Source organism: Lutra lutra, chromosome 8 (assembly GCF_902655055.1).
Source record: "Lutra lutra chromosome 8, mLutLut1.2, whole genome shotgun sequence".
NCBI classification, from domain to species: domain Eukaryota; kingdom Metazoa; phylum Chordata; class Mammalia; order Carnivora; family Mustelidae; genus Lutra; species Lutra lutra.
The window spans coordinates 23,058,767-23,081,904 of NC_062285.1; the positions used below are offsets into that span (position 1 = coordinate 23,058,767).

The following is a 23,138-nucleotide window of genomic DNA, read 5'->3' on the forward strand; positions in this document are numbered from 1 at the left end:
CTTCCCGCATGTTATTACTTAAAAGGGAACCTACCTCCGACAGCTGACAGATGAGCTCTGCCGCGGCCAGGGTTAACTTGTTGCCGGACTTATATGAGGCGGGTGTCATCTTTTCACACAGTATCAAGGCCTGGCTTTACTCTGATTATACAAACCCCCTTCTGAAATGGCTGCATCCTGTCCCGGCGCGCCGCCAGGTAAGGAGTCCGGAGACACAGAGCTGGCTGGCCGGGGGGATTAGGGCTGCTCGGAGGCAAGTACCGAACTCGCCTCAGATGACCTGAAGTTGAAAGGCAAAGTAAGCACGTCCTGTTAGGCGGAGCCCGGTTATTGCTCTGAAGAGTCGGTCCGTGCCCGGCCCGGCGCGTGCCACGTGCATCTCTGTCACCTGCAAGAGTTACCTGCCGTAAGATTGGCCGTGGATGCCAAACAGGGTTTTCAGGGGTCTCTGTTACAAAAACACAGCTTTGACTGCAAAGCTGTCCTTTGGGGGGTTTCTGCCCCAGGGAACCTGAATCTCTCTTCTCTAGTGACCTCCCAGTCCCCGGAACCCCGGGGAAGACCCGGGCATCTGATTCAGTAGCGTCATTCCATACCCAGTGGGGGTGGGGGAAGGTAACCCAGGCCCCCACCCCCTCCAGCTGGAGCGCCAGACGAGTGTGAAGGGAGAGAAACAGAAGTGCTCCTGAAGATCCATCCCATGGTCCTTTGTGTACCCCGGCTCTCACACTCCTTTTCCCCAAAGGGTATGTGTCTAGCCCACATCCAGTGTCTCCTGCATGCTCTGCTTAGCCGACGTCGTTAGCAGTCCTCTCTGCCTCTTCTGTCTCCTTTGACAGCACTTAAATAGAGACATTGCTAGGGATTGACGGATCTCCGGGGGGGTCAGAGGCTTCAGACAAAAGGGCCCAGAGAACACGGCTGACCTTTTTTGGCATTATTCCCCGAGCTCTGTCTTCCATGTGTGGCAGTCAGGGAGCATGGAACTTCAGTACGTGATTTTCAGAGGATTACCACTAAAAAGGCTGCAGGCTTCACAAGAGGCTGTTAATAAGTTAACAAGAGGCCGTGTACATTCCCTTGTGGGTATGTAGGTTGTAGGTGGTAGAAAGCAGGTGCGGCTTTCCCATAGAAATATGCACTTGGACCTCACATTCAAAGCTGATCCATTACATTTGCTTTGCTTATCTCTACCTGTATTTTTGCATTCTTGGGACAACCCTTGGACCTTGGTGGAAGGGAGCTTGTGATACAGCCCAGGAAGGAAGAGAGTCCCCTTTCTCTTGCTGTCCCATGGACATCGTCCCTGAGCAAATTTAGAATAACAGCATTGCCTGGTAGGGGTGTAGGGGGTGGTGGGGTCCTTCCTTGAGCCTTTCCCTGGTCCATGGTGCTCTCACACTGACCCGGGGCCCTGAAAATACAGCATGGTGAGAAGTGCTCAGTGCTCCTATTTCCCTTCCCTCCTCCCCCAACTCTTCTTCCACAAACTATAGAGTCGCTGTGATCCCAGTCTGAACCAAAGGTTAAGAGGAAAGCAATCCAGTTGAGTTAATTCGTGGTAGTGTATGAACGATGGGGAGTCCTGGATGTTCATCGGATCAAATTATACCCTTGAGAAATTCAGACTCTGTTCCTCAGTAGGGTTAACAATTTTGGGGAACAGGGAGGAAAGATCTTTAGGTCAGAGTAGACGCTAACAAGTACATCCCTTTGCTCAGGAATTGCTTTGCTTCCTTATGCAGTTCGTGCTTTTCATGACTTCTCTTCTTTGCTTAGCCACTTTGGAGTACATATATTTTTTCCAAATGTCTCTGTTATTTTTTTTTTCATAGTCGATTTCATGCTGATGTCAGTGGGCACACCTTAGAGGCGGGAAAATACGTAAGCACATGTTGTTTATTAGGTCAGTGTTTTAAGAGAGGTGTTCATCTTCTAGTGCCTTTACCCCCAACTTAGTGATTTGCTATACCATGGTTACTGATGTCTGGCTTGTGACCCTTTCCCTCAATGACCGCGCTTGCTAAGAACCGCAGGAAACCTATTCTGTGTGCATTTAACACAGGACACTTAAGAAATACAGATTTTTTTTTTTAGAGTAATTTTTACATGGAAAATTTTTTTCAGACATTGTATTCATTTTTAGGAAAAGTGGAAGCTGGGAAAAAAAATAGAATGCTACAGAAAAGGACGAGGGCATAGAGTATAGCAAAAGAGAACCTAAAAGAAGATAAGAATTACAGAGGAATTGAAATGAGAGATCATTCTTATTCTTGAAAAGCTGAAAGCCCTCCCCAAATGAAGATAAAAACAAACAAATAGCCCATTGCCTATAAGGTCACAACTGAAGTAAGATACCCAGCTCAGCAGAGAATTTCTGCAGCTCTGGGATTTTCATTTGCCCTAGGCTGTTTTCTGACTCATGGTTTAGAGAATAAAACCCATTAATTTACCAAATGATTTAGTATCTGACTAATGATGTTTAACCATTAAGATAAGGAAATTGACAATATTGATAATCTTGGAGAGAAATTTATCTGCTAATTTTTGTACTTAACACGGACAGATTCTAAGTAGCTTTGGAAAGATCATGATGAATTACTCACTGGTAATATTTGATAGTATTAATTTTCTTTAAAAGCGTTTTATTAAATTGTAATCACTTTTATATTGGTCTTTTTTTTTTCCTGAATAGTACAAGTTCATCTAACAAAGAAGACGGATTGAAACTCTGCATTCTTTTAGGAAGAAATATTACATTATCTTCCCAGTAAAAATGTTCGTTCCTTTCTAAAGCCTAGATCAGCTGAGAAATTATGTGCTTCAAGGCATACCTGCTCCCGGAGTGTGTCCTCCTTATCTTGAGTTATCAGTTAAGACAAAATTGGCAAGTAGAGTTTCAAAACAGGACAAACATGATACTTTGGATGTGTCTTGGGAAGAATGGTTGCTGGATGTCTATGTTTATATAGCCTTGGCCTGCAGACTGGGAGTCTGAAAATGAACTTCCTCAGTAGGGCTTATAGGGAAAGGCCTTTGGTGAGCCCCCCCACCCCCCGCCGGATAAACTGCATACATCTCTGGTCCATAACCGCCCTGTTCCTGTCTCTTGTGTAGGCAAGTGTGTGATGAGACGCTCTTTCACATGTAGCCTTTTCCATTTTTTAGTATACCAAGCAAACAAAAAAGGCAACCAATTACTAACAGATGATATTCAGTTGGGTGGCGCTTACTGGGTTTTTTATGCTGCCTTACTTAACCCATCCTTGGTTGATCTAGGAGATGTAACCTAATAGTTTCCCCAGACATTCTAGAAAGAATACGAGATTTAGAGTCAAAGCCTTGGGTTCAAATCCCCACTCTTAAGTTTTCAGATCTTAGAAACATGTTGTTTAATTTTGTCATGTTTCCATTCCATTTCTTCATCTATAAAGTGCTGTCAGTGACTGAGCTTAGGGATTGCTGGAGAATCAAATGAAGAAATGCTCCCCCCCACACACAATTGGTCAGCCTTTAAGTTTCTTATTTATTTATTTATTAACATATAATGTATTATTAGTCCCAGGGGTACATGTCTGTGAATCGTCAGGCATATACATTTCACAGCACTCACCATAGCACATACCCTCCCCTATGCCCACAACCCAGCCACCCTATCCCTCTTCCCCTATCCGCTAGCAACCCTCAGTTTTTTTGTGAGATTAAGAGTCTCTTATGGTTTGTCTCCCTCCCAATCCCATGTTGTTTCATTTTTTTCTTTCCTTACCCCCCAAGCCCCCAACTCTGCTTCTCAGATTCCTCATATTAGGGAGATCATATGATAATTATCTTTCTCTGATTGACTTATTTCGCTTAGTATAATACCCTCTAGTTCCATCCACGTCGTCACAAATGGCAAGATTTCATGTTTTTGATGGCTGCATGGTATTCCATCATATATATATACACCACATCTTCTTTATCCATTCATCTGTTGATGGGCATCTGGGCTCTTTCCATAGTTTGGCTGTTGTGGACATTGCTGCTATAAACATTCAGGTGCACATGCTTTTTAAAGGTAATAGGTCAACTAATAAGGACAGTACAGATGTGAATTTCTAGCATGACCATGTCAATGAGATTTGTTTAGCGCTGATTCTTTGATGTGCTTATGGTACCTAAGAATGCAATAATAATTTTACCTGGACAGCATTCTTCCTTCCCTCATATTCTACTTTGATGAATAGTGGTGTTGATTGGATTGGGTTTAGATCACGTTGGACAAATGGTGATGCGCAGTGTCAAGATTTCAGAAAGTTCTGATGTGACTGTTTCTTTCAGTTGTGTATGGGCTGTTTTTTGGTTTTCTTTTCCTCTGTAACAAATACCTAGAAAATAAAGCATGTGCTGCATTTACAAGAACTTCCAGGTTTACTTCCTTTCTACCTTGACCCCCCCACTCCCTTTCTTCCTCCCTCTCTCCCTTCCTAATTTCTTGGGGCAGCGTACTAGGACTAACATTGCTTTCATACCACTGAGGACTTGAAATAACACATTTTTTAAAAATAAAATCAAATGATCCAAGAGATATTTGGTGTTGTGCCCTGGTTATTAGGCAGTACTTCTTAGATCTGATTTGTGTTGGATGAAATGAACTTCACCTTTTCCTCTTTCCTTCCATCATTGCAGGAAACTTGGATTTAACTGGTCAGAAGCAAGTGTTCAAAGCAGAGAACAATCCCTGGGTGACCCCAATTGCTGACCAGTTCCAGCTTGGCGTGTCCCATGTTTTTGAATATATCCGTTCTGAGACGTACAAGTAGTAAGTAGACTGTGATTCTTGAAAATAATAGGTTGTCGTTTTATAGTATTTCTAATTACACCATTTTAAAAAATTAACATATGATGTTATCGTATTGGTAGCAGTTAGCTTACCGTATTTTTAAATGTTTTATTAATAACCACATGTAATTTTCTCTTTTTTTTAATGGATGATTTTTAATTGACATTTTCAAAGGGAATTTATACCAAATTTGTTAAAAAAGGTATTAGTTGAGTATTCCAGGTATAAGGTATTAGTTGAATATTCAAGGCACTAACGAAATTCACCAGACACGGTAAGATCAGCATGTTTTTTTTTCTCCTTTGAACGCAAAGAATAACAAATGTTATGAACAAAATTGTTAAGCAGTTTATTTATAGAATCAGGAGAAACTACTAGGGGAGCATCATTCTATTCTTCAGAAGCTCTTACTCTAGCAAGATGGTAATCTCTCTAAGAGAAAAAGAAGGGGCAGAAGAAGAGGAAGAGGAATCCGCTCGCTTACGCCATAGCATCAGAATCCCTCAAGTCCTTGCCCTGGGTCAAGGGCAGCTTGTTGGGAGCCAGGCCCCCAAACCTTACCGTCTGCATCTGGTTCTTCCTCATTGTGTCCAGGTGGACAGGAATTGTTGCACATCTCCTTGCTCTGTTGTTGTATCTTCTGGCATTATTTTCCCCTCGTCCTACCCCACCCTCAACTGAAGGGATCATTCTTTCCTATGCTTCCATGATCCTTGATGCTCAAATCTGGTCTCTGCTAGTTCTAAGCAAATACAGAAGAGACTTGAAAAAGAAAAACCCACAGTCTGCTTTAATCTGATTTTGTGTGCAGCCCCAACCTTTGAGAAGAGCTAGAGGAACTTTAAGGGTCACGTGCAGTCAGGAGCTTGCACTTGGGGGATCAGAACAGTGCCCCCCACTCAACGGCCTTGCTGAATCTGTGCTGGGTCAGTGGCTCAGGATTAACCAACAGGGCAGAATCCCTGCCTATACATGGCGGGCTGTGGTTCTGGAGCCCCCTTCCGTGTACTCTTGTATACGGAGCTTGTTATGGTCCTCTTTCCATCGGGCAGAATCCCAGAGAAGATGAGCTGTGAGGAACAATGGCGTTAAAACCAAACAGACTAGAATTGCTGACATGATAGTGTATCCTCATCTATGAAAGTGGCTTAAAACGTGGTTTAGTTTTCTTTTAAGATAATACCATGACATTTGCAATATATCTTAAACCTTACCTGTAAGAGTAAAATGAGAGAAGTATAAGATGTGTTTTATTGTTTCATGAACCACAGAGTTACGTGCAATTATATACATAGTTTCTTTAAACATGAATATAGCTCAGCCTTGGAAATTTAGTTCGTTATGAAAATGTGTGAAAATATCATTGCAAATTAGCAGCTTATTGTTCATTTTGTTCCTCTTGTTAATCATTGCTATCATCCATTTTAGATGGCTGTCTAATTTTTTGTTAGTAAATGGCAATCTCCATAGATCTTGGTTTGTAGGTTATCTTTTTAGAAAATCTCTGCATACATTTTAACATGCAGAAAAATCTACAAGCAGGCTGTTTTTGACTGAGAACTGGGCAAAACACTCTTTTTTATTCTGGCTAATGATCTTTTGTTTTATCATCCATTAATTTATAATGTATAACATATTAGAATATGTGGCATATAAAAGCACTTCTAATTTTAATTTCATTTTAAAATATTCAGTTGTGAATTTATGGATATTGTATTACCTCGGAGTCATTATTAGTCATTATTACAACTAATCACCATTATACACTATTTCTTATATATTATAAACTATTTCTGGTTGTTTGAATGTGGTTAGGATTTCGGATGAATGAGGTTCTTGACTTCACTGGGTTAATTGTTCGGTTATTCGAAAGGGAGTATATGGCATGACATTTTTATCAGTAACGTGTCTGTTGGCTGTAGCCCTCTCTCTCTAATTTTGAGGATCAGAGTAATTTAAGCAATTTGCCCACCAGCTTACTTTTTGATTTCCTCCTGGAGACTGGTATTATCTTCTAAACAGTGACATGAACATTCAGAAGCTTAAGTAAGCATAGGAGAGTTGTTGACCCCTTTTAGGGGGACAGGTTAGTACTCCATTCACTGTATTTAGAGGAGTCTTCGTGAGCCTCCGTGGGGAGGATACACTTGCTCTGACCTCCTCAAGGGCAGGGCCCCTCGGCAAATTCCCTCGGGGTTCTCCTCTTCTCTCCTCCTCGGGAAAGAGAGGTATTCGCTGTTCCCTGTTTCAACTTTCCACCCTTCACCCATCCCCCCGTGGTAGCTGTGCTCACTCCATCGTTACCAAATATAACTAGCCAAACACCTGGACTATTAACTAGGTAAGACACTAAGACTCTTAATCTTGGGCTTTTTTATAAAAAATACTTACACAAAAATGCCACCTTTATGTTCACTGAATTTTAACATGTAAAGTTCTCTCTTATGTGAATAGCTGTGTATTGCCATAACCTCCTGTAACTAGAACCCAACTTAATTCTTTAATTTTTTTTTTAAGTAGCTCCTTCCTAATCAGAGGACTTGTAGCATAAAGCTGTGCACGTGATGACTTTTAAGGAGGCATTTTATTCATTACACTCCCATTTTTCCAGAAAAGCCAACTTCACATTCAGTTCCTTTGTCTTAGGTATGTTGTTCTAAAAGCTGCGGTTTCTACTCTTCGCTTCCTTACAACTTTCTATAAGCCATGTATACCCCTTCCAATAACAAATCCTTTTTTTACATATTGATCTTCAGAATACCAAGAAAGCATGTTTTAATTTTGCTTTGGCCCTTAAGTAGCTGATGAATTGCCTTCCTTTTTTGCCATTTTTTTCTAACCAGTTGCCTCCTTACCTAAGCGAGGTCAGTAAAGAACTTACTGGCTTGCTTCCTTTTCATCCACGTCCGTGGTTGACTTTCACAGCGACCTTCATGTTCCAAGCACATCCTTGGAGGCCTTTGAGTCTAGAGCAGCGACAGGCAGAGAAGATGGATGGTCCGACTTCCAAGAGGGGATGTGGACATTTGAACCAAAACAGTGAAATCAGGGTGCAGGAAGAATTAAAACGCTCTGAGATGATCTAATGTGGCGAAGACAGGAACTTGTGCACTTGAGCTGGGAGGAGCGGTGGCTAGGTGTGGCTGGGAGGGTGTCGAGGTGTCATTTTTCAAGAGCTGGTTCCGTTGAGTACACTTGGGGCATCCATCACATCCTCCTCATCATTTCTTAGGTGGGGACTGCTCTTTGTCCATTTATCATACATTCAGCAAAGGGAACATATTGGCTGGTGTCACCGCGTTGCCCATTCATTATGTTACTCCCTCTATTCGAGTACGGTCATTGGCTCGGTCAGGTTGTTGAAGAGCAAACCCTACGAGGGCGTTAGCATTTTCCGGCTGTGGTCGAGCTATATCCGGTCACCCCTTAACTCTGTATTTGGCGCTGGTTTTCTCCTTGCGTGACCACCCTTATCTCTGTGAAGCAGTATTGGGATTGAATAGTCACCACTTGTTAAGTTTCCAGAAGGTAGATTTTTTTTTTCCCCCCTCCCCAGAAGGAGAAGTCAGATTAGAGTCAGGATCCTTGACAAGATGCTTTGTGAAAGGGAGTAACTCACACTTTTCACATTTCCATCAAGGAAGGTGGATAGGAACTACAAGCCATTTTAAAAGCTGACATGTTAACTCTTAACAAAAGGCGAGGTTTGACAAATGTTTGGCTGAAAATGTGCTGGTTGAAAGAGGCATTTGGAAAGCAGGCATCCTCATGAAGGCTGCAATTTGCGAAGTATGGTGGTCCTAAAGCCTTATTTCCAGAGCGATATCACTCAGAGAATGCTTCCCCGTCATTCTTCCCGCCCTGTGACTTGCTTTTGTCTCTAGGGATAGGCGCCACAGTCACTCAATTTTTATTTTCTTCTTTAATCTTGAGTGAAGACCAGCCTTACGATTATTCACGCCAGTTAGTGGAAGCATTTTCACAAAGCAACACTTGGCGAGGGGTGGGCCATGATGAGAAAAATGCCGGCAATTTCTTTTTGCTAGAAATCTAGCAAAATAAGTCATCCTGTTTGATTTGTAAGAAGCACGACTTTTGTTTGCTGGTGATTGTCTCTGAACTTATTTCCCTGGCACAGTTCAAACTAAGAAATGTTTTCTTTTTTCTGCGCTGCGTGCAAACCTGTGTACAGGCTATGGCGGATGTAAATGGGCCTTTCTTAAACAGCTAGCATATCCTCTAATGGCTGCCGCGTCAGTGACCTAGAAGACCCTCGAATAACCAATCTATCTGGTCTACCAAAAGGCTGCAGCATTTAAAACCGAGTAGGTGATCCCTTCATTTTGAGACCATTCTTTCTGGAAGGAAATCCTGTCTAACAAAGCTCTCCAAATCTTATTATTTTCTGCTGAAGTATAAATGGATGCACAGAACTAGCAGATGGTTTTATAAATATCACAGAAGGATGAAGGAGAGGGTTAAACTTCCAGGACCTTTCTAGCAGTTAGTGAATTTTACTTAGTGACACAGGAAGGCAGGAAAAATGTAGACTTCTCATTCATTACTATATCTGAAAATAGCTCAAATTATGCCAGAGAAAAACAATATTTCTTTAGAGTAGACATGAAAATGAAGATCCAGCGTTTTTTTTTTTTCCCCCTAAAGCTTTGAACATAAAATATTGTTTTTATTTTTAAAAGTTGACTGTGTATTGGGTTCCTGGTAATTTATATTTCCCTTATAGGTGTTCCATATGTATATTTCCACCCTTTCCTAAGTTAATAAATGTATTATCACATTTCCTCCATAAGACAAAATTTAAGATTCAAACTTCTGATGGCCCTGGATCCATTTGCATGCAAATATGTTGCATTGACCTAACATCGCTAAGAAATAGCAAAGAGGAGTAGGAAACCCATAAGGTATATTTTGGATGGAACTGTGTCATATCCCTTATCTGATGCTTGTTTTCATTGGTAAAATGGCACAGCGTTCCTTTTTCTCCAGATAGTGTGTTACCAGCACAAGGAGTTGAGACATGTTTATTCCACTGAACAGACCTCATTCAGGACAAGGAATATCAGCTGTGGATCTTCGACATTCACCTTGAGCTGTTCGTTCCCTTGGTAAATTATTACCTCCCTCTTAAAGGAAGAGGACGAAAACAGATTGTGTGAAGAAGAGTACATAACAATTTAGTCTCTCTCCCAAGTTTTCTGGATAGATTGCTTCATGTAATTTACATTTGAAAGATCTTTGCTTTTCTGCTAAGTTGTTGAACACAGTCATTCGGGCGTGCTTCAGACGTAATTAGTATTTTTCTGTTGTCTTGGTGCATGTTCACCATTTTCTTGATACATCAAGTTTTTATATGCCCTTTGAAGCCTTATTTTTCTATAATTTTGTAGCTCATGCAAAATAGTGCCATTTTTTAAATGGAAGGTGCATCCCATTCAACGTGGCCGGTGCACCTGGGTTCCAGAAGAGTCGCAGTAGGGAACCTCCCCCTCCCCCATCACGGTAGGGAACCTCCACCCCCTAAACCTATAAAAGTCTAAGGTGAAACCCTGCCAGGGTTTAAAAACCAGCTTCAGGGGGCTACCCGGTATTTCTGAAGGCATCCAGGAAGCCCCATCTTACACATATTCTGAGATTTTTTTTTTCCCTCGGACTTGGATACATAATGCAGATTGGAGAAGCTTCCCTCACCTGTCCACGTTCACCATGGTCCTCCAGTGTGGTCACAGCCCAGCCACATGCTGCTGGCCTGCCAACTCTGTGGGAACAGGGTCGGTCAGGTTTGACCATTGAGCAGAAGCTCTGTCAGTGCTTCTGCTTTTTATCCAGCGACTAGTGTACTTACCATTAAAAAGTTGAGAATACATTTAGTATAAATGAGAAAAAAAACACACACACACACAAAACACAACTTCCACAAGAAAAGGAGAAGAGTGATGTTTATCCTGAACCTCCTACTTTTACATACTATGATTTTGAAGAGCAGAACAATCCTGTCCTCCCTCCCCACCTGGTATCGACTTATATGTTGACTGTCAGGTTTGCATTGAGCCTCTCGAGCCTCTCTTGTATCGCTAGAGTGTGATGTACAGCGTGATTGGCCATGGTATCAGTTTAAAGTAAATAGAATATAATTTGCTCACTTGATGGAAGAAAATCAGCATAGGCTAGCCTCAGCCTGTGCTCTAAAAAGGAAATGTGTCATATTACTTCCTCTACAGGGGCTATTAAGAGTTCCATTTTTAGATGAGACTTACTTGATATAATTATATTGAGCTATTGAGTATTGACCTCCTCAATGAAATGAAATTGATCAGCCCTGCATATTGACAACTTTTTTTTTAAACTCCCTGTCATCTTAAAGTTCAGTGCTCGATGCTTTCTATCCTGCTAAAATGAGTTATTGGATGTATTTACAGTTTTTATTTGAGAGATAAATTAATAAGTGGCACTTTTATAATAAAAAAAAAAACCCTGCGATTTCTATTCTCTACACAGTAATATTTTATTACATGCTGGCTTTTTATTGAGATCAGGTCTCTCATTATGGTCAAGAATTAGTAGAGGGTTTCGAGGGGGTGGTTTTGGTAATTTTTAGCAGTTCAGGGTTCTTCTGTGCTATCAGATATTCTGACTTAGAATGTATTCTATGAAAGGACTTTCACTCAGCTTTATCAGATAAAAAGCTCAGCTGTGAGTTACATTCATAGGTATCTGTTGATGTTACAGTTTATTTGCCAACCATTAAGGAAACAACTTTACATATTTTACCCTGTTGTGTTCGTGTATTATCTTATATGTATTTTCAAGACTCATGGTATAAAAAGATTCCCGTCAAGAAATACTGATTCCATTCTGATAGTTAATTTTTAAGTAGTTTCATCTGGAACATATGCTATTCCATTACCTTTAGATTATACATAGTTTTGATTCTCCATCCAATTTGATAACATATATTCAGAGAATAAATAATCGTTCCGGTATTGGTTGTTTTATGTCAGGTTTCTGAGTAAGCACATGGCTTTTTCTTTTTCTTCCTGCTGATAGCTAGTTTTGTCCAAGTTTGGCTGTCAAAGCCACCCAGCAGAAATTCATTGTCTCAGGGTTCTAGAGGCTGGAAATCTAAGATCAAGAAGTGGGTGGGGTTGGTTTTTTTTTCTGACAGAAGCATCTGTTTCAGGCCTTTCTGCTTGGCCTGTAGATGGTCACTTTTTCCCTGTGTCTCTTCACATCATCTTTGTTGCTTGTGCATTGCTGCCTGCATCCAAATTTCCCATTTTTATAGGGACACAAATATGGTCACATTCCAAGGTGCCTGGGGCTAAGGCTTCAACAAGTGAGTTTGGGAGTAGAGAGGGGTGCAGTTCAACCCATAACACTACTGTTACTCGGATGCCCAGAAATAGCATTCAGTCCTCTATCCACGTGTTCCGCCTCTTTACGCTTTTCCTCCACAGCCCCCATAACTTCACGGTAGGCATATTTTCTCTATTAGCAAATATGTTTGAATAACTCTCTGAGACTTGGTCCACTTCCCTCCCCCATGCCTTTCCTAATATGCTTGGCTTCTGGAGTTCGATGTTCCTCCAAAGCATGCAGATTCACTCCTGTTTGGACACGGGATAGGCTCTTGTGCCTGGTAGAGGAGTCAGTGTTTTTATTTCTGATCTTTTCGCAGTAGACCATATTAAAACAGAAACTGGTTAGGATTTAAGGGTCCCATGGGACTGAAGGGCGCCAAAGAAAGCCCTCTGTTCTGTCGTATTTGGCTAGAGACTTCAAGAAGTGAGGGTTACATTGAGCATCAACTGTTGGACTCCCCGCTGTTTCTCCCACAAGAATCTTCTAGAAGGAAGATGTTGTACAGAAGGCCGTTGTGCCTCCTGTCTGCTTCGTATGCCATGGGACCCACGCTAGCAGGTATGGGATCTTCTCCCTGGGACTTTGTGGTCCTCAGTGGTAGCTACTGGCATGTTACTCAGTAAGGGGTGAGAGATTTCCTGTCTCATGTTAGAGTTCCAGTTACCACATCTGGAGCCCTTACAACTTTGTTGCATTTTTCGTACCTTATCTCTGTAGTCTTAACAGGCAAGACTGAGACTACTAATGACAGGGCAGGGAATTCTATTCTCATGTAATTAAGGTGGTTTGCTTTTCCAGCAGAGAGAGGGGCATCAGATATGGAATGCATATTTTCATGTGATGCCCCATGGCATAAAGACACAGGCATACTGTGCTCTGACGCTCTGTTCTTAGTGTATGTCCTGGTCCTTGAGGTGGGCCTCTGGTCTCAGTTCCCTCCGTGGCAAACAGCCTCTTCATAGCCACGCTCAGCTTCCCCATCTCAAAGACACTGATTCAAACTAGATCATCTCCAAGTTGCCCCAGCAATGATTTCGAATTCCGATTTTTTTTTTCTTCTGGGAAACATGTTTTATTATCTTATATTAGTCCATTCCTTTTTTAAAAAATTTAGTTTAATTCCTGAATTTGCCCCCATATGGACTTACTTCATTGATTTCTTTTTTTAAGGCAACGAAGGATGATGATGACCCTGAATATAAATTGTTACAGGAGAATGGATACAAGATAAAATTACCAGATCAACCTTTTTATTCTATATTTTATGGAATACCTAATATATGTTTGGCAGTAACTTATTCGTACACATGAATTCCTGACACTTTCGATTCTTCAGACTTATTAATCAGTGTAGCCAGCACCAGAGCAATTTTATGAGACTTACCAGTCATCAAAAATTTATTATCAGATAAATCAAAGAAACAACGAGCATCTTAATAGGGTAGAGAAAGTGGCATGTAAAGGATCGTTTAAGACTGTTCGTTTTGTCGGTCGTGTGTTATATTTACAACCCGTATCAGAAAACTTACTCATAATTTCATGCAAAGGGTCAGGGTGATCGTTAGTTTCTTAGGTGGAACCTCTTCCCTTTGTTTTTCTCCAGTAGAATATTTTGTTGGGTCTAACTGGAAGACAGAGGATGCCATATAGACAGAAGGTAGGACACCTCATGTTGGAATGTGAAGTGTATAGCATCCGTTTTAACCTAGGATCTGCATTTCCTTTGGAATTCTATTATAGTTGTGCTCCAGAGTTAAGAATTCGCAAGCTCTGTCCTTCCCTTTGGGATGAGATTGCTGAATTTGAGCTCTTGGAAGTGGCATGGGGGAACAGCAGTCGGCAGACTGCCTCCCTTGTGGATGGGCTCCGTGTGTGCCTTCTGAGAACTGAGACTCAGGCTTAGGTCTCTTGTGTTCTTGGCACTGCTCCTGACACCATTCTGAAGGAGTCACAGAAGACTTGGATCTCCATCCTGTGGGCTGAGCTGTTTGGAGGGGAGATTTTCCATCACCCAAGCCCTGTCCTGAGTGTACCAGACCCTCACTAGTTTCTAGGATGGAAGGATCGTGGCAGAGGTCCAAGGAAGGGCTGAGCTTCCACTGTGGAGCTTGTAGACAGATCCTTTGGGAATGGAACCGAAAGACAAAGCTGGGTTATTTCCCATCAAACATACAAAATGTGCCTGCCCACCTCCCATCTCCTTAAGTGCTCTTTTCTCTGCCTGGAATGTTCCGTTTTCCCTTATTTACCTATTGAAAGCCCACATGTTCTTCAAGTACCAAATACTGCTTCCTCAGACCTTTTTTCTGAATATTTCCCTATCGCCTATGTTTTCCAAGTCCCTTTTATCATTTTTTCTTCAGAACCTTTACTTTTCCTTTTAATAATAATAGTCACCAGTTACTGAACATTGACCATGTGATAGACATTGTGGTCAACTCATTACAAATGCTGTTTATCATTTTATAACATAGTATTTATTTCTGTGAATACTGGCCTTTATTTAGTGGGGCGGAGGAAAGGGAGCTGAGTACATGTTTTCTCTCCCTTAAGAGGCTGTAATCTTTTTGAGAGCAATACTCAAGATTCCTACAAGCCTGGGCTTCGCCTGTGGCATGCCCCTGATGTCTTATATAAATGACCTGTCTCACGCAGAGGAGCCACTGACAGGTTGCCCTGATTTCTAAAAGAAATCACAAAAGAAAAAACAGAAACCATTCCGGCCTCTAGAATGGACCAAGTTATATTTTCTGTGTGTGTGTGTGTTGCCGTGCCCAGTAAACAACAGCCAGAACATTAAAATGCATTCTCAAAATACGGTATTAAGTGAAGATGACGTCTTCACATTAGTCTTTCACTGCATAGATCTCCGCTTTTTTACCGTACTTCTCTCAGATTAGAAATGAATTGTTTTTTAACGGCAAATCAGTGATCTGTGTTTGAAAGTGAGCCCTTCCTCTCAGAAATCCACAGACTCCGTGCTGGTCTTGTCACCTTCTCTTTGTAAGGGAGTGTGTATGTGTTACAGATGTTGTCTCTCTTTGTGAGAGAGACTTGGGATACTGGTGTGGGTGGTTATCTCTAGGGAAGGAAACTGGGTGGCTAGAGGCTTGGAGGGCAGGCCATACTGTCCTTGCTGTTTACCCTTCGGTACCTGTTGAATGTTCTGTTTTGTACACGTACTCACTACTTAATGGAGTGTTTACAAACCACAGAAGAACCTGTAGGGCCCTTGAAGTTAAGAAACCACAAAGATTGTAGCGGTATATAGGCATACCTCGTTTTATTGCACTTTGCTTTATTGTGCTTCTCAGATGGTGCATGGTTTTTAAACATTGAAGGCTTCTGGCAGGCCCGTGTCAAGCTGGTCTGTTGGTGTCATCTTTCAAGTAGTGTTTGCTCATTTCTTGTGTCTGTGTCACGTTTTGGTAATTCTCCCCATATTTCAAGCTCTTGCATTGTTGGTATATTTCTTTTTTTTTTTTTATTTTTATTAACATACAATGTATTATTTGCCCCGGGGTACAGGTCTGTGAATCGTCAGGCTTACACACTTCACAGCACTCACCACAGTGCATACCCTCCCCCATGTCCATAACCCAGCCATCCTCTCCATCCCCCTGTTGGTATATTTCTTTTTTTTTTTTTTTTTCTAAAGATTTTATTTATTTATTTGACAGAGAGAAATCACAAGCAGGCAGAGAGGCAGGCAGAGAGAGAGGAGGAAGCAGGCTCCCTGCTGAGCAGAAAGCCCGATGCGGGGCTTGAACCCAGGACTTGGGATCATGACCTGAGCCGAAGGCAGCGGCTTTAACCCACTGAGCCACCCAGGCGCCCCTTGGTATATTTCTGATGGTGACCTGTGATCAGTGATCTTTGATGTTACTAGTGTCATTGCTTTAGGGCCCCACAGGTTGTGCTTCGGTAAGACAACAGACTTCATGGGTGGACGTTGTGTGTTCTGGCTGCTCCCTGGACTGGCCGGTGCCTGCCCTGTCTCTCCTGCTGCTCAGGCCTCCCCTCCCTGAGACACAGCTCCCAGTGGCGGGGGGAATCGCAGGAGAACTAAAATTAGAAGTGGAGCCTAAAGATGGTGCTGAATGGCTGCGATCTCATGAGAAAACTTGAATGGATGAAGAGTTGCTTCGTAGGGATGTGCAAAGAAAGTGGGAATCTAGTGAAGATGCCCTAAAGATGGTTGAAACGACAGAAAAGGATTTAGAGTATTATGTACGCTGCGGAGTTTGAAAGGATTGGCATAACTTTGGAAAAAAGTTCTCCTTTGGGTACAGTGCTGAAACAGCATCCCATGATCCAGAGAAGTTGTTTGGGAAAGGAGGAGTAGGGTGAGGTGGCAGATTTCATTGCTCTTTTTTTTTTTTAAGATTTTATTTATTTATTTGACATAGAGGAGGGGGAGGGGCAGAAGGGGAAGGAGAGAAAGACTCCTAAGCAGACTCACTGCTGAGCACGGAGCCTAACACAGGACTTGATCTCACGACCGAGATCGTGACCAGAGCCGAAATCATGAGTCAGTTGCTTAGCTGACTGAGCCCTCCAGGCGCCCCCAGTGCTGTCTTATTTTAAGTCACCCTGATTGACCAGTCAGCAGCCATCAACTTTGGAGCAAGACCCTCCCCCAGCCAAAGGACGAGGACTCGCCGGAGGCTCACATGGTGGTCAGCCTTTTCTAGCCAAAATATGTATTTATTTAGACAGAATACTGTGGCCCACTTAATACACTACAGTATGATGTCAACATAACTTTTATATGTGCTGGGAAACCAAAACCTTCATGTGACCCACTTTACTGAAATAAGGAAATAACTTGCTTTATGGTGGAGGTCTGGACCCCACATCTTCAGTCTGTCTGAGAAATGTATACCTCTAATCAGTTTTCTCTCCTGTGCTGGCTCTTTTCTGCTCATTTGCCGAGATGGAGTGGAAGCCTTCTTACCAGGTACGCTGTTGAACCAAGTATAGCCAAAACATTTTTGGGGCGCCTGGGTGGCTCAGTGGGTTAAGCCTCTGCCTTCGGCTCAGGTCATGATCCCAGGATCCTGGGATTGAGCCCCACGTTGGGCTCTCTGCTTGGCAGGAAGCCTGCTTCTTCCGCACACACTCCCCCTGCTTGTGTGCTTGCTTGCACGCGCGTGCTCTCTCTCTGTGTCAAGCAAATAAATAAATTAAAAAAAAAATCAAAACCTTTTCAAAGTGTCCTGAGTCTTAGAAAGGGACTCTAGATGAGACCTTGAAAGAAGGTTTCTCACTCAGTGCAGTGATCATGCTTATTCTTGGCTTAAGTATTGTGAAATCTTACTTTTTTTTTTTTTATAATATTCCTCAGATAGCGTCAGTTTCTCCTGTATCCTTGGAAGAATCTGTAGCAGTCCATTTTCCCTTTCTAATCTAATGTGAGATGGGAAAAGGTGTCATTCACAAAGAGGTCACAGAGTAGAATAAGGAAGAAAAAAACAACCAAATGTACTTTTGTGTTGAATATCTTTAAAGAAGGATATTTTCCTACCTAAGAGTTGAAGTGATTGAAAGTAAGGTTTTCTGTATTTGAAAGGTCGTGAGGGTTCGAAGGGAGAAAGAATGGACATTGGAGGAGTTCACTGTGTATGAGAGGATGAGGTTGGGCTTCAGGTTCCCACACAAGAGACATGGATTTTTTTGTCTTAATTCTTCTCTCTCATCTAATTTTTTTGGCTGTGAGCTAAGATGACGTGTGTGTTTCAGACTGTTTGTGTGAGATTATGAGCATTTTTAATCTGTTCTTGTGCATCCTCAATAGAAACTGCGTGAGTGGTGATCTTTTAATAGACTATGTCTTGCAACTAGCGAATTTATTTTGGAACTAAATTCTAGATAATTCCTAAGGAATGTAAATTTTGTTAATAACAATTTTTGTTTTGGAATACTTAAAACGTTAGAACTGTATTTCTTTTGAGTTTTCTGAAGTAGACTTTTGCTTTATTTTGAATAAGTGGAAATACTAAGAAAGCTCCGCAGGGAGACTGCTGGTCATTAAGTTGATTGAATGAAAATATTCTCTATAATTTATACTGAAACATGGTTAGAAAAAGAAATAATGGCATATGGGGGAATGCTCCTTCAAAACCACCACATGAATGCATTACACAAAACGACTTTGATTTTACTGTGGTTGAAATACTAAGAATCTTGAGCAGCTTCTGCTAGAAAAATTCAGAACATGATTAAGTCCAGTACCCTTCCCCTTCCTTCCATTTCTTTTATTCATGGACTAGCATCCAGGTGGATCCGTGAATGAGAGAAGTTGCCTCCATTACACGGAGGAGGAAGAATTGACATTCACTGACTTCCTGCCGCGGTTGAAGCCCTGCGGGGGGTTCCGTATAGGCTTTATTTATCTCCTAAAATTTCATGACTCCATGAGACATAGGCATTCACCTGGCCTTCAGATGAGAAGACAGAGAGTCTCAGATGAAGTAAAATGGCCAAGGTTTTACCCGACTGGTAGAGCCAGAAATCAAACTCCATCCATCTTATTCAGAGACTCACTAACCTTGTATTCCCCTTGCTGCTTTTGAGTCCTATGTAGGAACAAAAAGAAGCAGCGCTGAGATTATGGTTGACTTTCTCTTAGGGGCGTTAATGTTTGATGCTTCGTGGTATGGTCATAATTATCTGGCTTCTCTGGTTCTTAAAACAAGCCCAGCCCCCTTTAGGGCCACATCCCCGTCCTGTGGTGAAGGCACAGGCAGCCACATTCTGGTGTCCCGAGAGGGCATTCCCAAAAGCCTGTCTTCCTCCCTCTAACCCTAATTCTGATCTAACATCCGCCTCTGTGCATGGTTCTGGCCCAGCAAACACAAACCCATCTTCTCACCAGCCTCCCGCTCTGCTTCAGTGGGTATGTGTTCATCTGCCGTGGGCTGCACGTTAACATTGTGTCATAGTTGGACTTCAGTCGGTTATTACCTAGTCAAAGGCGCCTCTCCACCACACTTCATATCCTTTATCTCTTTGGGCATCAGTGTGGCCTCCTGCCTTTCTCAGCTGAAATCAGATTGGTGAGTACAACCCCTCCCAAGTTTTCCCCATGATCTCTTCTTTGTGTCTTAGTTTCCTTATTATCTCCGGTCCCAGGTTATAATTCTCAGCCCAGAACTAACTTTTCTCCAAGAAGTCTTGGTTCTTTTAAGTGGAAAATAACATTAGCATGCAAAACCAAGGGTCCAGAAGTAAATATTTTCCAAACAAGGGTCAAGAGTAGAGTGACTTGTCACTCCAGCCACTGGAGTGACAAAACAGAAAAATAAGCTGTATTCAAAGGAGCATGCATTCTTGTTGATGGTTACGGTTTACCTGAAACATTAGGTTTGTTTTGGCTTTACTCTATAATTAAAATTTATTAATCCACTTTCCCCCTTGGCAAGTTATGCATACTAAAGCATGCGTGTGTTTACGTGACTGGTGATCCCAAGTTGGCATGCCTTCATTTTCATTTCTTCCTGGACCTGGTCTCACGTGTTCTGGAATGAACTGCTAAGTGCGTAAGTTTTGGAAATCTTGTCACTGTCCCCAGAGCACTGAAAAAGAAAAACAAATTATAACTTCCTTCTAGGTTTTATACTAAAGAAAACAAAGGTATAGATCACCTCGTTTCTAGATAGAATCCCTTTTTGTTAGAAGACCATAATGCTAAGCAGGGAAAATGTACCGATACAACCTTTTGGAGTTCTCTGTGTTCCTTCTTTGTTTATTTCTCTTTTAACACAAATAGTTTTACTCTTATATTCGATTTCCAGATGACATTTGGCTTGTCCTCCATCCCATTCGAGTTTTTGCTCAGATGTCATCGCCACACAACACTTAACACCGTTCTATCAGAAACAGACCCACCCCCGCCCCCTTCCAAAATGGAGGTTCCCCCCAGAGCTGGGACTTGGTTTTGCGCAAGACCGTGTCGCCGGGAGCCTCAGACTGTGCCTGGCCCTGCTCAGCTCTCAAAATACTTGATGAATGAGAGTTGTTGTTCTTCCAAGTGTACGCTGTAGCCTGCAGGTTCAACGTTTTTGCTTGAGGAACGTTTTTAAAAACCTTCTGTCGCACATCCATTTTACATTTTTAAGTGTTTCCCTTTTTCTTCTCGCGTCTGAGTTGCTAAGATTTCGTGGTATTATTAGTGTCGCCTCCATCACCATAAATGTTTCTGTGATGTTTCCAAGGCTGCAGCCTTCCCTAGCCAACTCTTCCCCATCAAATCTAGTAGCTCTTTTTAGCCAGGCTTTGAAAGAAACCCCCACACATGGAATTTTAGAAGGTAATATAAAAAAAAAAAATACCAGAGCCTTTGAGGGGGTAATTGACCTAGACTCAGCCTGTTAGCCTGTTTTTCTTCCTGTTTATGAATCAGCCAGCCTCCATCCTCTTAACAGATACCTCTGTGAGGATTGGGGCGGGAACCTTGCTTTTGGCCACTGAGCAGCAGCCCACGATGCAGGTGGGACTCATCTGCCATCATGATGGCATGAGAGAATCTGTAGAAGGTGAACTGGCAGGTTTGGAACTAGAGTTGTTGCTTAGAAATAAACAGCAAAGCAGAGGGGAGGGATGGGAGGTAGTTAGTTCTTCCTCCCTATCCCCCCTGCCCCAGCCCTCAAAATAAGGTTTGTTGACAAGTCAGGAAAACCACTTAGAGCTCAGTGTCTGAATCTAAAAACCCAGATGTGGAAGGGACTAGGGAATTCCTCACTGGGCACTCAGCTTTGGGGGAACAACCAGAGGACTCATGAGCTGTATTGAGAAGCAACCGTAGGAGCTCCAGTGGCGCAATCGGTTAGCGCGCGGTACTTATACGAGAAGCAACCGTATCAGGCAGGGGGTTGCCTGCTGTAGCTCATCTCCCTCACCTGTGTCACCGATCCGATGACCTCGGGGGCTGCCCAGCAAAGATGAGGAGTGGTGGTGTGCTTAAAGAAATATTTGGCTTGTCTGCACACAGAAGGATCCATCAATCCACTGCTTCCAAGTATGATATTAAATTTTCTCATAGGTTGCATTAATTTTGCGTATTTCAAACAAAATTCTCCTGATCAAATTTTTATTGTAAACAATGTGTCGAAGACAAGAAGATGGCATTTTATGGGTTCACCCTAAGATATGGCAATAGTGTGACTTTGTTTTAATTATGTGCATCACCAGAAAAAAAAAAAAGAGTACATGAATGAATGAAAGAATCATAACCACTCTCTGTATATCATGCCCATATTCCCAGTTTTGAAAATAAATGTTGACACCTCCGTTACAGAAGAGAACTTCAGAGCAGCTGGCGGAACTGCAGCCAGGTTCCCCCAGCCTCTGGGCTCAGAGCCTTGCCAGCGTCTGGAAGTGCACACTTGTGCCAGTGGAACTTGGGGACCCTTGGAGAAGGATTTCCACGAACCCCAAGGGCTTCTAAATACCCACCAAAGGAAATGTCGATAAATGGTGAAATGTCTCTTGGTACTACCTAGGAGGGAACCCAGGAGGAGGAGAGTTTAGTCACAACATGAAGCAGGCGTAGCTCTGGAGAGTAAGCTAGCTCCAGGAGGCATGTGCAGGAGACAGTGCGTGCAAACACAGGCTCTGTAGGCAGGCTCCCTGGGTTCAAATCCCACTGTCACCCCTTCCGCTACTTGTGTGACATTGGGCCAGTTGGATTTTTTTTTAATTCAATGTCTCTATTGAAGAGCAGTTGTTATACAATAAACGACATATGTAAGGCGTATAATTTAATACAATTTTAAATAGTTTTTTTATTATGTTGCTTTAGTCACTGTACAGTAGTACATCATGAGTTTTTGATGGAGCGTTCCATGATTCATTGTTTGCGTTTTGATGTGGGTATACACTTCTAAATTAGGCACTGGAATCGGGACAGTGAACCTACTTGTCATACCCAGAAGTTTGCTTGTGCCCTTGTCTGAACCTCTCCCTCATGACCTCATTCCTTTTACCCCATCTCTAGGCAACCAATGATCTTCTTCCTAAATGTACGGTTATGTTTTATAAAGTATTACATTTAGACATGGAGTGCGTACCGTTTTGTTTTAAGCTGGCTCCTTTCATTCAGCAACATGACTTTGAGAGTCAAGTTGTTGCATGGAGTAGTAGTTCATTTCTTTTTACTGCTTAGTAGTCCGTTAAGTGGGCATTCCACAATTCACTTATCCAGCTGCCTATTGGTGGGTATTTGGGTGGTTTCCGGTTTGGAGTTATTTCAAATAGTTTTCACGAACTTTTTGTGCAAGTCTTTGATTGGACACCTGCTGTCCTTTTTCATATGGAGTGGAATGGGTGGATCATATGTTAAGCATGGATTTGCCTTCTTAAGTAACTGCCAAACTGTTTACAAAGTGGTGATGTCACATTATATACCAGCCAGCTGTGTCTGAGTGTTCCAGTGGCTCCATATCCTTGTCAACCCTTGCTGTGGCCAGTTTCATTTTCACTTTTATCCCATCTAGTAGGTTCCCACGTGGGTGATGAATAACGATGTTGAGCTTTAGTTATCCCTCTATCTTCTTTAGTGAAATTTTTGTTCAAATCTATCCATTTTGAATAGTTCATTTATTGCTTTGAGATTCTTCATATGTTCTAGATACAAATCCTTTATCGGTTGTGTATGTTGCAAAGTGTTTCTACCTTTCTATGATCTTTTTATTCTTATTCTCTTAGCAGTGTGTTTTGAAGAATAAAACCTTGTAATTTTGTGCAGTCTGGTTTAGCAATTTGTTCTTTTATGGATTGTGCTTTTGGTGTCATATCTAAGTATTCTTTGCCTAACCGAAGTTAATAAGATTTACTCCTTTGTTTTAGTCCAGAAGATTTATAATTTTAGGGTTTGCATTTAGGTCTATGATGCATTTTGAATTAATTTTATATATGGTGTGAGGTGTGGATGAAT

At 42.0% G+C, this 23,138-nt stretch overlaps 1 protein-coding gene across 2 annotated transcripts in view; it reads left to right on the forward strand.

Moving 5' to 3' along the window:
* RSU1 (Ras suppressor protein 1) overlaps positions 1-23,138 on the forward strand; it is a 188,470-nt gene that overhangs the window by 99,880 nt on the left and 65,452 nt on the right. Inside the window, exon 8 of one of the 2 annotated variants that reach the window (XM_047739403.1) lies at positions 4,669-4,801. The exons of the other annotated variant lie outside the window; for it this stretch is intronic. Within the exon in view, the coding sequence (XP_047595359.1) occupies positions 4,669-4,801 (133 nt within the window). The remainder of the gene's footprint in view (positions 1-4,668; positions 4,802-23,138) is intronic. 2 annotated transcript variants of the gene reach the window in all.